This window comes from Bombina bombina, chromosome 5 (genome assembly GCF_027579735.1).
Source record: "Bombina bombina isolate aBomBom1 chromosome 5, aBomBom1.pri, whole genome shotgun sequence".
In the NCBI taxonomy this organism is placed as follows: Eukaryota; Metazoa; Chordata; class Amphibia; order Anura; family Bombinatoridae; genus Bombina; species Bombina bombina.
The window spans coordinates 421,229,969-421,243,768 of record NC_069503.1 but is presented as its reverse complement, the minus strand read 5'-3'; the positions used below and the strand labels follow the sequence as shown (position 1 = coordinate 421,243,768).

At 39.5% G+C, this 13,800-nt stretch overlaps 1 protein-coding gene across 1 annotated transcript in view; it reads left to right on the top strand.

Moving 5' to 3' along the window:
- CMTM6 (CKLF like MARVEL transmembrane domain containing 6) overlaps positions 1 to 13,341 on the top strand; it is a 156,180-nt gene extending 142,839 nt beyond the window's left edge. The window contains exon 4 of the mRNA XM_053714257.1: positions 12,155 to 13,341. Within this exon, the coding sequence (XP_053570232.1) occupies positions 12,155 to 12,313 (159 nt within the window). The 3' untranslated portion in view covers positions 12,314 to 13,341. The remainder of the gene's footprint in view (positions 1 to 12,154) is intronic.
- Positions 13,342 to 13,800: the final 459 nt, after the last annotated feature.

The window sequence follows — 13,800 nt, the reverse complement described above, 5'->3', positions numbered from 1 at the left end:
TTTATTACCCATTCCCCAGTTTTGCATAGCCACTGCGGGTATATTAATACACTTTTTCCCTCTCATTACCTTGTATCTAAACCTCTGCATACTGCCCCCTTATTTCAGGTCTTTTGATAGACTTGCATTTTAGCCAATCAGTGCTGACTCATAAATAACTCCACAAGAGTGAGCATAATATTTATCTATTTGTTACACATGAACTAATGCGGTCTAGCTGTGAAAAACTGTATTTAGATAAGAGACAGCCTTCAAGGGCTTAGAAATTAGCACATGAGCCTACCTGGGTTTAGCTATCAACAAAGAATACTAAAAGAACAAAGCAAATTTGATAAGAGTAAATTGAAAAGTTGTTTAAAAATGACCTGCCTTATCTGAATCATGAAAGTTTAAATACACGTAAGTTTTCAGCACTGCAAGAAAGTCTTATGCATCATTTCAACAGAAAAGTCAGATAATGTTAGCGCTGTTATTTGTTGGCGCTCTACAAATAACTGATGACAATAATAATAATATAACTATTGTTTACATTTTCACCATGCAATATATTGCATCCCTCTTTGACAGGCTAGGATTTAACTACTAGTGATTGCACCAAAGTACCCAATACACAGAGCCCACATATAAAAAGCCCAAAAAACGAGCCCTCTTTTTACGGTAACATAAACCATACTAGTCTCAATAAAAAACACTGTGTCTGCAGACATGCCATAGCGGAACCCTTACACCAGGGTGAACTAATAACGTCCCAATACACTAGAAGGTAAACAATTTAAGTGCCCTTATCTCCCACCTGTAAGACAGTCCCTGGTATGAGAGGACACTTCTTCTTCACAGAGACCTGGCAGAAATGCAGATAACAAAGTAACCAACTTTGGTATCTGAAAATAGGACAGCAATATGGGAAAAAAGCAGCAAGCACCTCTTTGCAAGTTCCCCACTGCTTTAAAGCTACCACAGCTCGACCGCAAAGACTAACATGGAGTATAGCTATACCCTGAAACTTGCTTGAAGTAATTAATCTTCTCATAAAAAACTTATTTAAACTACACACTAACTTCACCTCCTCCATGCACGAAAGGCAAAGAGAATGACAGGTTTTATGGGTAGGGAAGTGATACTTAACCCCTTAATGACCGGACCATTTTTCAATTTTCTTACCCTTAATGACAATGGCTATTTTTACATTTCTGCAGTGTTTGTGTTTAGCTGTAATTTTCCTCTTACTCATTTACTTTACCCACACATATTATATACCGTTTTTCTCGCCATTAAATGGACTTTCTAAAGATACCATTATTTTCATCATATCTTATAATTTACTAAAAAAAATGTAAAACATGAGGAAAAAATTGAAAAAAAAAAAACACTTTTTCTAACTTTGACCCCCAAAATCTGTTACACATCTACAACCACCAAAAAACACCCATGCTAAATAGTTTCTAAATTTTGTCCTGAGTTTAGAAATACCCAATGTTTACATGTTCTTTGCTTTTTTTGCAAGTTATAGAGAAATAAATACAAGTAGCACTTTGCTATTTCCAAACCACTTTTTTTCAAAATTAGCGCTAGTTACATTGGAACACTGATATCTTTCAGGAATCCCTGAATATCCCTTGACATGTATATATTTATATTTAGAAGACATCCCAAAGTATTGATCTAGGCCCATTTTGGTATATTTCATGCCACCATTTCACCGCCAAATACGATCAAATAAAAAAAAAATTAAATTTTTCACAATTTTAGGTTTCTCACTGAAATTATTTACAAACAGCTTGTGCAATTATGGCACAAATGGTTGTAAATGCTTCTCTGGGATCCCCTTTGTTCAGAAATAGCAGACATATATGGCTTTGGCGTTGCTTTTTGGTAATAATAAGGCCGTTAAATACTGCTGCGCACCACAATTGTAATATGCCCAGCAGTTAAGGGGTTAATTAGGTAGCTTGTAGGGTTAATTTTTAGCTTTAGCGTAGAGATCAGCCTCCCACCTGACACATCCCACCCCCTGATCCCCCCCTGACCCCCATCAAACAGCTCTCTTCCCTCCCCCACCTCACAATTGTCACCGCCATCTTAAGTACTGGCAGAAAGTCTGCCAGTACTGAAATAAAAATAATTTTTTTTTTTTTAATTTTTTCATACAGTCTGCAGTGATGGATCCCCCCTTACCCCACAACCTCCCTGATCCCCCCCATTACATCTCTCTAAACCTCCCCCTCTACCTATTTGCCGCCATCTTGGGTACTGGCAGCTGTCTGCCAGTACCCAATTTGCCCCCCAAAATTGTTTTTTTTTTTTTTACTTTTTTATATGAAATACTTGTTTTCTGTTGTGTAGCTGGCCCCCCTAAATGATCTACATCCCTCCCCCTCCCAGATCCCTTACTAAAGAACTAAGATCCCCCTGCTTCCACATCTGTCTTTTTTTTTTACTTTCATTTTCGGGCATAATTTGCACACACCCCCCCCGCCCTCCCGGCCGCAAACGCATCTCCGATCATAACCACCGACAAAGTCAGATCGCTTTGGAAAAAAAATAAGGATCATATAGATAAAAGCTGCTCCCACCAACCTACGAAATTGTTAGTATCAGTGGCCGATGCAGAGAGGGCCACAGAGTGGCCCTTTCTGCATCGGTATGTAAAATAGGGGATTGCAGTGATGCCTCAATATTGAGGCATCACTACAATCCCTTGGAAGCAGCTGGAAGCAATCGTGATCGCTTCTAGCACTTCAGACAACAGAGGACGTACCAGGTACGTCAATTGTCATTAAGGGAGTTTTTTCCTATGACGTACCTGGTACGTTCTCTGTCATTAAGGGGTTAAAGGGACACTGAACCCAAATTTTTTCTTTTGTGATTCAGATAGAGCATGCAATTTTAAGCAACTTTCTAATTTACTCCTATTATCAATTTTTCTTCATTCTCTTGCTATCTTTATTTGAAAAAGAAGGCATCTAAGCTTTTTTCTTGGTTCAGAACTCTGAACAGCACTTTTTTATTGGTGGATGAATTTATCCACCAATCAGCAAGAATATCCCAGGTTGTTCACCAAAAATGGGCCGGCATCTAAACTTACATTCTTGCATTTCAAATAAAGATACCAAGAGAATATAAGAAAGTTTGATAATAGGAGTAAATTAGAAAGTTGCTCAAAATTTCATCCTCTATCTGAATCATGAAAGAAAAAAATTGGGTTCAGTGTCCCTATAACAGTTTTACTGTGGTGCTCTTTGCCGCCTCCTGCTGGCAAGGAGTGATATTCCCAACAGTAATTAAGATGAACCCGTGGACTCACCATATCTTTGGAAGAAAGACACACACACATATATATATATATAGTGCATTGGAGCCCTTTGCAGTTAAAGTGATGGTAAACTCTCCCCTTTTTTAAAAACAGATTCGGAATGTTAGTGATATTTTAGATGGAATTTAATTCATCAGTTGTAATGAAGTTGCGCTATAACTTACTTTTTAATGTAGATATGACATTCAAATACCCCGCGCTCTGAAGCCCATGTCAAAAGTAAATTTTTCTATGAGATAATGGTTTGAATTAAACTCCATCTAAAATATCACTAACATTCCGGATTTGTTTTTAAAAAGGGGAGAGTTTACCATCACTTTAAGAAGATGAAAACATGTAAAAGCATATTTATGCAATATTCATTCAAGGGATATTAAACACTAAATAACTGCTAGATAGAATGAGGCATTCAAAGAAAAGATTAGTCAGAGAATAACATGTAGATGTATTTTTTAAATTTAATTAGCTGCTTAAATACTATCAAAATAAGTGTAAAGTTTTTGGGGCCAATTTATCAACTGTCGGGCGGACATGATCTGCTGTAGCAGATCATGTCCACCCGACAACCTATGCTTGTGCAATGCTGCCCCGTGCACATTCGCAGCCAATCAGTTGCTAGCAGGGAGTGTCAATCATCCCAATCGTATCTGATCTGGATGATTGCTGTCTACCACTTCAGAAGTGGCGGACGAGTTAAGGAGCAGCGGGCTTATGACCGCTGATTCTTAACTTTTGTTTCTGGCAAGCTAAATTGGCCCCAAAGTGTCCTTAAAACAATGGTAGCTGCCATATTGTAACTTAGGTCACCTTCTCTGCTGTGGCCAATTAGGGACAGTTATAAATAGATCACTAATGGCTGTGAGGAATATAACAGTGTTCTGCACTTCCATTTCTAACAGGGACTGAAAAGCTCTCAATTTCAGAATGGAATTAAAGGAAAATGGGACAAAATAAATAATGAAAGTATATTGCAGAGTTTTTGTTATATACAATGCCTTGCAAAAGTATTCACCCCCCTTGGCATTTTTCGTGTTTTGTTGTCTCACAACCTAAAATTAATATGGATTGTTTGAGGATTTGCATCATTTAATTTACAGAACATGCCCACAACTTTGAAGATATTTTTTTTTTTTTTTTTTTACTGTGAAGCAAATACCAAATAGGACAAAATAACAGAAAAAGTCAATGTGCATAACTATTCACCCCCTAAAGTCAATACTTTGTAGAGCCACCTTTTGCGGCAATCACACCTCCAAGTCGCTTTGGATAAGTCTCTATGAGCTTGCCACATCTTACCACTGGGATTTTTCCCATTCCTCCTTGCAAAACCAAGGTTTGGGCTTTGATTAGGCCATTCAAACTGTTTTTCAAACTGTCATTGTCAGTTATTTGTATTTTTTTTCTCTATACTTTAAAAACTGCATTATAGTAGTAAAAGAAAGAAAGCAAAATATGAGTCTCTCTGGTCTTGTAATAAAATTCAGATTAATAAAACATTGAACTTAAAGGGACATTATACACTCATTTTTTCTTTGCATAAATGTTTTGTAGATGATCTATTTATATAGCCCATAAAGTTGTTTTTTCTTAAAAATTTATAGTTTTGCTTATTTTTAAATAACATTGCTCTGATTTTCAGACTCCTAACCAAGCCCCAAAGTTTTATGAGAATACCGTCAGCTACCTACTCCAGCTTGCTCCTATTTGTGTAAAGGGTCTTTTCATATGCAAAAGAAGGGGGAGGGAGGGAGTGTCTTATTTCCCACTTGCAGTGGGCTTTCCAGCTACCTTTTCAACAGAGCTAAACTGGGAACTTCTAATTAAGTTTTTAAATTGTATTATACTGGAATTTTATATCAGTATCTGTGCATCTTATTCTTTATAGCAGTGTATATTACATGCAGTTATATGAAAATGAGTGTATACTGTCCCTTTAAGGCTGTAATGTAAGAAAATAGGTAAAAGGTCAAGGGGAGTGAATACTTTTGCAAGGCATTGTATATACAATTTATCATTTTATATTACCGCCTCAAAGTGTTTAATGTCCCTTAATAAAGTGTTATACTGTGAATTTATTGTAAATATTTCCCATTACAATGTTCTGCACATAGCAGCATATTGTCCATGTATTTTTTAAATAGATATTCCTATATATACCTATATATATATCTGTATATATCTATACCTATATATAATCGTGTGTGTAGGTTTAAATATATATTTGTGCAAAAAAATCATATATATCTATATTTATCTATCTTTATATGAATAAATAGAGCATATTCTTCCATGTGAAGAACATTGGAATGTGAAATATTTCTATTTTAATGTCCAGTTAGCGCACTTGAGAATATGTGATCAGGTTTGCGCGCAAGTAGGGTGTTTCTCTTGTTAAGTGTATCCAGTCCACAGATCATCCATTACTTGTGGGATATTCTCCTTCCCAACAGGAAGTTGCAAGAGGATCACCCACAGCAGAGCTGCTATATAGCTCCTCCCCTCACTGCCATATTCAGTCATTCTCTTGCAACTCTCAACTAAGATGGAGGTCGTAAGAGGACTGTGGTGTTTTATACTTAGTTTATTTCTTCAATCAAAAGTTTGTTATTTTTAAATGGTACCGGAGTGTACTGTTTATCTCAGGCAGTATTTAGAAGAAGAATCTGCCTGCGTTTTCTATGATCTTAGCAGAAGTAACTAAGAGCCTTTGCTGTTCTCACATATTCTGAGGAGTGAGGTAACTTCAGAGGGGGAATAGCGTGCAGGTTTTCCTGTAATAAGGTATGTGCAGTTAAAATATTTTTCTAGGGATGGAATTTGCTAGAAAATGCTGCTGATACCGAAGTAATGTGAGTAAAGCCTTAAATGCAGTGATAGCGACTGGTATCAGGCTTCTTAATAGAGATACATACTCTTATAAAAGTGTATTTTAAAACGTTTGCTGGCATGTTTAATAGTTTTTTACATATGTTTGGTGATAAAACTTATTGGGGCCTAGTTTTTTCCACATGGCTGGCTTGAATTTTGCCTAGAAACAGTTCCCTGAGGCTTCCCACTGTTGTAATATGAGTGGGAGGGGCCTATTTTAGCATTTTTTGCACAGCAAAAATTACAGACACAGACATCCAGCTTCTTCCTGCATGATCCAGGACTTCTCTGAAGGGCTCAAAAGGCTTCAAAAGTCGTATTAAGGGAGGTAAAAAGCCACAGTAGAGCTGTGGCAGTTGTGACTGTTTAAAAAACGTTTTTGTCATTTGTTATTCCGTTTTTGGTATTAAGGGGTTAATCATCCATTTGCAAGTGGGTGCAATGCTCTGCTAACTTATTACATACACTGTAAAAATTTCGTTAGTGTAACTGCATTTTTTCACTGTTATTTCAAAATTTGGGAAAATTTGTGTTTCTTAAAGGCGCAGTAACGTTTTTTATATTGCTTGTAAACTTGTTTTAAAGTGTTTTCCAAGCCTGCTAGTCTCATTGCTAGTCTGTTTAAACATGTCTGACACAGAGGAACCTACTTGTTCATTATGTTTGAAAGCCATGGTGGAGCCCCATAGGAGAATGTGTACTAAATGTATTGATTTCACCTTAAACAGTAAAGATCAGTCTTTATCTATAAAAGAATTATCACCAGAGGGTTCTGTCGAGGGGGAAGTTATGCCGACTAACTCTCCCCACGTGTCAGACCCTTCGCCTCCCGCTCAGGGGACGCACGCTAATATGGCACCAATTACATCAGGGACGCCCATAGCGATTACCTTGCAGGACATGGCTGCAATCATGAATAATACCCTGTCAGAGGTATTAGCTAGATTGCCTGAATTAAGAGGCAAGCGCGATAGCTCTGGGGTTAGGAGAAATACAGAGCGCGCAAATGCTGTTAGAGCCATGTCTGATACTGCGTTACAGTATGCAGAACATGAGGACGGAGAGCTTCAGTCTGTGGGTGACATCTCTGACTCGGGGAAACCTGATTCAGAGATTTCTAATTTTAAATTTAAGCTTGAGAACCTCCGTGTATTTCTTGGGGAGGTATTAGCTGCTCTGAATGACTGTAACACAGTTGCAATTCCAGAGAAATTGTGTAGGCTGGATAGATACTATGCAGTGCCGGTGTGTACTGACGTTTTCCTATACCTAAAAGGCTTACAGAAATTATTAGCAAGGAGTGGGATAGACCCGGTGTGCCCTTTTCCCCACCTCCTATATTTAGAAAAATGTTTCCAATAGACGCCACTACACGGGACTTATGGCAGACGGTCCCTAAGGTGGAGGGAGCAGTTTCTACTTTAGCAAAGCGTACCACTATCCCGGTTGAGGACAGTTGTGCTTTTTCAGATCCAATGGATAAAAAATTGGAGGGTTACCTTAAGAAATTTTTTATTCAACAAGGTTTTATTTTACAGCCCCTTGCATGCATTGCGCCTGTCACTGCTGCGGCGGCATTCTGGTTTGAGGCCCTGGAAGAGGCCATCCAGACAGCTCCATTGAATGAAATTATTGACAAGCTTAGAACGCTTAAGCTAGCTAACTCATTTGTTTCTGATGCCATTGTTCATTTGACTAAACTAACGGCTAAGAATTGCGGATTCGCCATCCAGGCGCGTAGGGCACTATGGCTTAAATCCTGGTCAGCTGACATGACTTACTCAAAGTCTAAATTACTCAACATTCCTTTCAAGGGGCAGACCTTATTCGGGCCTGGCTTGAAGGAAATTATTGCTGACATTACTGGAGGCAAGGGTCATATCCTTCCTCAGGACAGGGCCAAATCAAAGGCCAAACAGTCTAATTTTCGTGCCTTTCGAAATTTCAAGGCAGGAGCAGCATCAACTTCCTCCGCTTCAAAACAAGAGGGAACTGTTGCTCATTCCAGACAGGCCTGGAAACCTAACCAGTCCTGGAACAAGGGCAAGCAGGCCAGAAAGCCTGCTGCTGCCCCCAAGACAGCATGAAGGAACGGCCCCCTATCCGGAAACGGATCTAGTGGGGGGCAGACTTTCTCTCTTCGCCCAGGCGTGGGCAAGAGATGTTCAGGATCCCTGGGCATTGGAGATCATATCTCAGGGATATCTTCTGGACTTCAAAGCTTATCCTCCACAAGGGAGATTTCATCTTTCAAGGTTATCAGCAAACCAGATAAAGAAAGAGGCATTCCTAAGCTGTGTGCAAGACCTCCTAGTAATGGGAGTGATCCATCCAGTTCCGCGGACGGAACAAGGACAGGGATTTTATTCAAATCTTTTTGTGGTTCCCAAGAAAGAGGGAACCTTCAGACCAATCTTGGATCTAAAGATCTTAAACAAATTCCTCAGAGTTCCATCATTCAAAATGGAAACTATTCGGACCATCCTACCCATGATCCAAGAGGGTCAGTACATGACCACAGTGGACTTAAAGGATGCCTACCTTCACATACCGATTCACAAGGATCATCATCGGTTCCTAAGGTTTGTCTTTCTAGACAGGCATTACCAATTTGTAGCTCTTCCCTTCGGGTTGGCCACTGCCCCGAGAATTTTTACAAAGGTTCTGGGCTCACTTCTGGCGGTTCTAAGACCGCGAGGCATAGCTGTGGCTCCGTATCTAGACGATATCCTGATACAGACGTCAAGCTTTCAAATTGCCAAGTCTCATACAGGGAGAGTTCTGGCATTTCTGAGGTCGCATGGGTGGAAAGTGAACGTGGAAAAGAGTTCTCTATCACCACTCACAAGAGTCTCCTTCCTAGGGACTCTTATAGATTCTGTAGAGATGAAAATTTACCTGACGGAGTCCAGGTTATCAAAACTTCTAAATGCTTGCCGTGTCCTTCATTCCATTCCACACCCGTCAGTGGCTCGTTGCATGGAAGTAATCGGCTTAATGGTAGCGGCAATGGACATAGTGCCATTTGCGCGCCTGCATCTCAGACCGCTGCAATTATGCATGCTAAGTCAGTGGAATGGGGATTACTCAGATTTGTCCCCTCTACTAAATCTGGATCAAGAGACCAGAGATTCTCTTCTCTGGTGGCTTTCTCGGGTCCATCTGTCCAAGGGTATGACCAGATTGGACGATTGTAACAACAGATGCCAGCATTCTAGGTTGGGACGCAGTCTGGAACTCCCTGAAGGCTCAGGGATCGTGGACTCAGGAGGAGAAACTCCTCCCAATAAATATTCTGGAGTTAAGAGCAATATTCAATGCTCTCCTAACTTGGCCTCAGTTAGCAACACTGAGGTTCATCAGATTTCAGTCGGACAACATCACGACTGTGGCTTACATCAACCATCAAGGGGGAACCAGGAGTTCCCTAGCGATGTTAGAAGTCTCAAAGATAATTCGCTGGGCAGAGTCTCACTCTTGCCACCTGTCAGCGATCCACATCCCAGGCGTAGAGAACTGGGAGGCGGATTTTCTAAGTCGTCAGACTTTTCATCAAGGGGAGTGGGAACTCCATCCGGAGGTGTTTGCTCAACTGGTCCATCGTTGGGGCAAACCAGAACTGGATCTCATGGCGTCTCGCCAGAACGCCAAGCTTCCTTGTTACGGATCCAGGTCCAGGGACCCGGGAGCAACGCTGATAGATGCTCTAGCAGCTCCTTGGTTCTTCAACCTGGCCTATGTGTTTCCACCGTTTCCTCTGCTCCCTCGACTGATTGCCAAAATCAAACAGGAGAGGGCATCGGTGATTCTGATAGCGCCTGCGTGGCCATGCAGGACCTGGTATGCAGACCTAGTGGACATGTCATCTCTTCCACCATGGACTCTGCCTCTGAGGCAGGACCTTCTAATACAAGGTCCTTTCAATCATCCAAATCTAATTTCTCTGAGACTGACTGCATGGAGATTGAACGCTTGATTCTATCAAGGCGTGGCTTCTCCGAGTCAGTCATTGATACCTTAATGAGGAAAAAGGAAGCTGAGTCCTGGAGTCAAATAGTAAGAGTTTATTATGGAGCAGGCTTCAACATGTCAGGTGAGCTCCTATCTTACGCGTTTCGCGCATGGGCACATGCGCTTCATCAGAGATTCATTGATACCTTAATACAGGCTCAGAAGCCTGTCACCAGGAAAATCTACCATAAGATATGGCGTAAATATCTTTATTGGTGTGAATCCAAGAGTTACTCATGGAGTAAGGTTAGGATTCCTAGGATATTGTCCTTTCTCCAAGAGGGTTTGGACAAAGGCTTATCAGCTAGTTCTTTAAAAGGACAGATCTCTGCTCTGTCTATTCAGAAGTCAGAAGTTCCAGACGTCCAGGCATTTTGTCAGGCTTTGGTTAGGATTAAGCCTGTGTTTAAAACTGTTGCTCCCCCGTGGAGCTTAAACTTGGTTCTTAAAGTTCTTCAGGGAGTTCCGTTTGAACCCCTTCATTCCACTGATATTAAACTTTTATCTTGGAAAGTTCTGTTTTTGATTGCTATTTCCTCGGCTCGAAGAGTCTCTGAGTTATCTGCCTTACATTGTGATTCTCCTTATCTGATTTTTCATTCAGACAAAGGTAGTTCTGCGTACCAAACCTGGGTTTTTACCTAAGGTGGTTTCTAACAGGAATATCAATCAAGAGATTGTTGTTCCATCATTGTGTCCTAATCCTTCTTCAAAGAAGGAACGTCTTTTGCATAATCTGGACTTAGTCCGTGCCTTGAAGTTTTACTTACAGGCTACTAAAGATTTTCGTCAAACATCTGCCCTGTTTGTCGTTTACTCTGGACAGAGGAGAGGTCAAAAAACTTTGGCAACCTCTCTCTCCTTTTGGCTTCGGAGCATAATACGCTTATCCTATGAGACTGCTGGACAGCAGCCCCCTGAAAGGATTACAGCTCATTCTACTAGAGCTGTGGCTTCCACCTGGGCCTTTAAAAATGAGGCCTCTGTTGAACAGATTTGCAAGGCTGCCACTTGGTCTTCGCTTCACACCTTTTCAAAATTTTACAAGTTTGACACTTTTGCTTCTTCGGAGGCTGTTTTTGGGAGAAAGGTTCTACAGGCAGTGGTTCCTTCCGTTTAAGTTCCTGCCTTGTCCCTCCCATCATCCGTGTACTTTAGCTTTGGTATTGGTATCCCACAAGTAATGGATGATCCGTGGACTGGATACACTTAACAAGAGAAAACATAATTTATGCTTACCTGATAAATTTATTTCTCTTGTAGTGTATCCAGTCCACGGCCCGCCCTGTCCTTTTAAGGCAGGTCTAAATTTTAATTAAACTACAGTCACCACTGCACCCTATGGTTACTCCTTTCTCGTCTTGTTTCGGTCGAATGACTGGATATGGCAGTGAGGGGAGGAGCTATATAGCAGCTCTGCTGTGGGTGATCCTCTTGCAACTTCCTGTTGGGAAGGAGAATATCCCACAAGTAATGGATGATCCGTGGACTGGATACACTACAAGAGAAATACCTTTATCAGGTAAGCATAAATTATGTTTTTTCCCACTTTTTTTTCTCTATTGACTTCTATGGGGAATACTCTATTGCACTCGCAATATTCTAAATTTGGCTTTTTATGCACATCGAGTTAGAGCATAAGCGGAAAAACAGTTTACTTTCAACTTGTAATATGAGTGCTACCTGATGTGCGCAAAAAGCTTACTTCTAGCGCAGTTAACGCTCAAATGGGAGTGTTAAATAACGCTTTACTTGTAATCGGGCCCTAAATGGGCTGATCACTTTTTGTCTTTCTTTTTTGCATCTCTGTCATTATTTTCTATGAGAGCTAAGTTCTTGTGATGTTCCATATCTAGCTCTAGAAATAGACCGTAGTTTACATTTGTTATATTGTAAATTGAGTATACTTGATATGTAAATTATATTTGCTGTTTTAAATAAATCTTTTTGTTTTACTTTTAGGCCTTTGGCTTTCTAGCAAGTTTTGCATTTCTGTTTGAGTTTCTACTGATTTTTTTGGAACGTCGCTCTGCCAAAAAGGAACCAAATAACATGAAACCAGAAAATGAACCACTAAAAACACCAACTCAAGTTGAAGGTTCACCAGCGGAGACTGCTTAGCCAACAAGATGCACTCTGCTGTTCTTCTTTACAGCCAAACATCCACTCAGTTACCTATTTTTACTGTCTTTGAGAATCAGACAACTATTAATCATCAGTATCCACTGGCTAAAATGTAAACATAATGCAATTTGTGCAATACTTTAATAGGGAATTAACTTTACTAATTTGTGAGCCCTTGTGTTAAGGAACTTGTGTGCGGATATTTTCATCCCAATGAATATAATGAATGATCAATTTGATTCTAGAAATTAAGGTTGACAAAAGCCTAGTGCTATTGATACCATTGAATTTAAAGTCTGATCGCTACAAATCACAAAATGTATGGAAATAAGAAATAACACATGAAAATAATTATTTTAATTACAAATGTGGGTTTTTTAATACACTGAAATAAACATTTAATGTGAAACACATCAAAAATAATGTTAAAGAAAACTAACATTCTATAAAATTAACCATATAGTGTAGGGGGTTATCATTTATTCTGTAATCTGTTACATATTAGTTTATAACCATTTACAAGAAACCATATTAAGATTTGTGGTATTTAGGTTTTATGCCGCCGTTTAAAATCTTCTGTTGTACTTTTAGACTTTTTTACACATGGGGTAGTCAACATAAAAGCAAATACAATATACTTTTATAGGCTTGAACCTAGTTGTCCTCTGTATACATAACCTCTTGCTGTAACTTTAATCCCACCATTGGGTCAGTGTTGTTTTACCTTGATTATCCTGTTCAAAAGTACTTTTTTATTTGAAGATGACAACTCAAAATAAACACCACAGGATCTGTACAGTTTGACGTAAAGGTGATAAACTGGAGATAGATAACCCAGTCCTCCATGTATACAGTGACATTATTTGAAAATGAAATGCATTTTTACATAAGTTTTAAAGACGGCTTAAATTTAAACACATTGTTGAGTTCCTTCCAGTTGTAAACCTATGGAAAATGTATATGTAGAATACTGCTATTTTTAACTGTATTATACATTTTCTTATTATTCTATGAATATTATTCTACTCTGGTTACTCTCCCTGCTTTTATACTGCTCTCTAAAAAAAAAAAAACCCAGAGTGCCTTGTTTTTAAAATATTTTGTTTTTAGTACATTTTTAATTAGTGTGTGTAAGTATGTTGGTGCCCACGCACACACACGCACGCACAATCAATAGTAAAATGTATATTTCTTTCATGTAATTAGCAAGAGTCCATGAGCTAGTGACGTATGGGATATACATTCCTACCAGGAGGGGCAAAGTTTCCCAAACCTTAAAATGCCTATAAATACACCCCTCACCACACCCACAATTCAGTTTTACAAACTTTGCCTCCGATGGAGGTGGTGAAGTAAGTTTGTGCTAGATTCTACGTTGATATGCGCTCCGCAGCAAGTTGGAGCCCGGTTTTCCTCTCAGCGTGCAGTGAATGTCAAAGGGATGTGAGGAGAGTATTGCCTATTTGAATGCAATGATCTCCTTC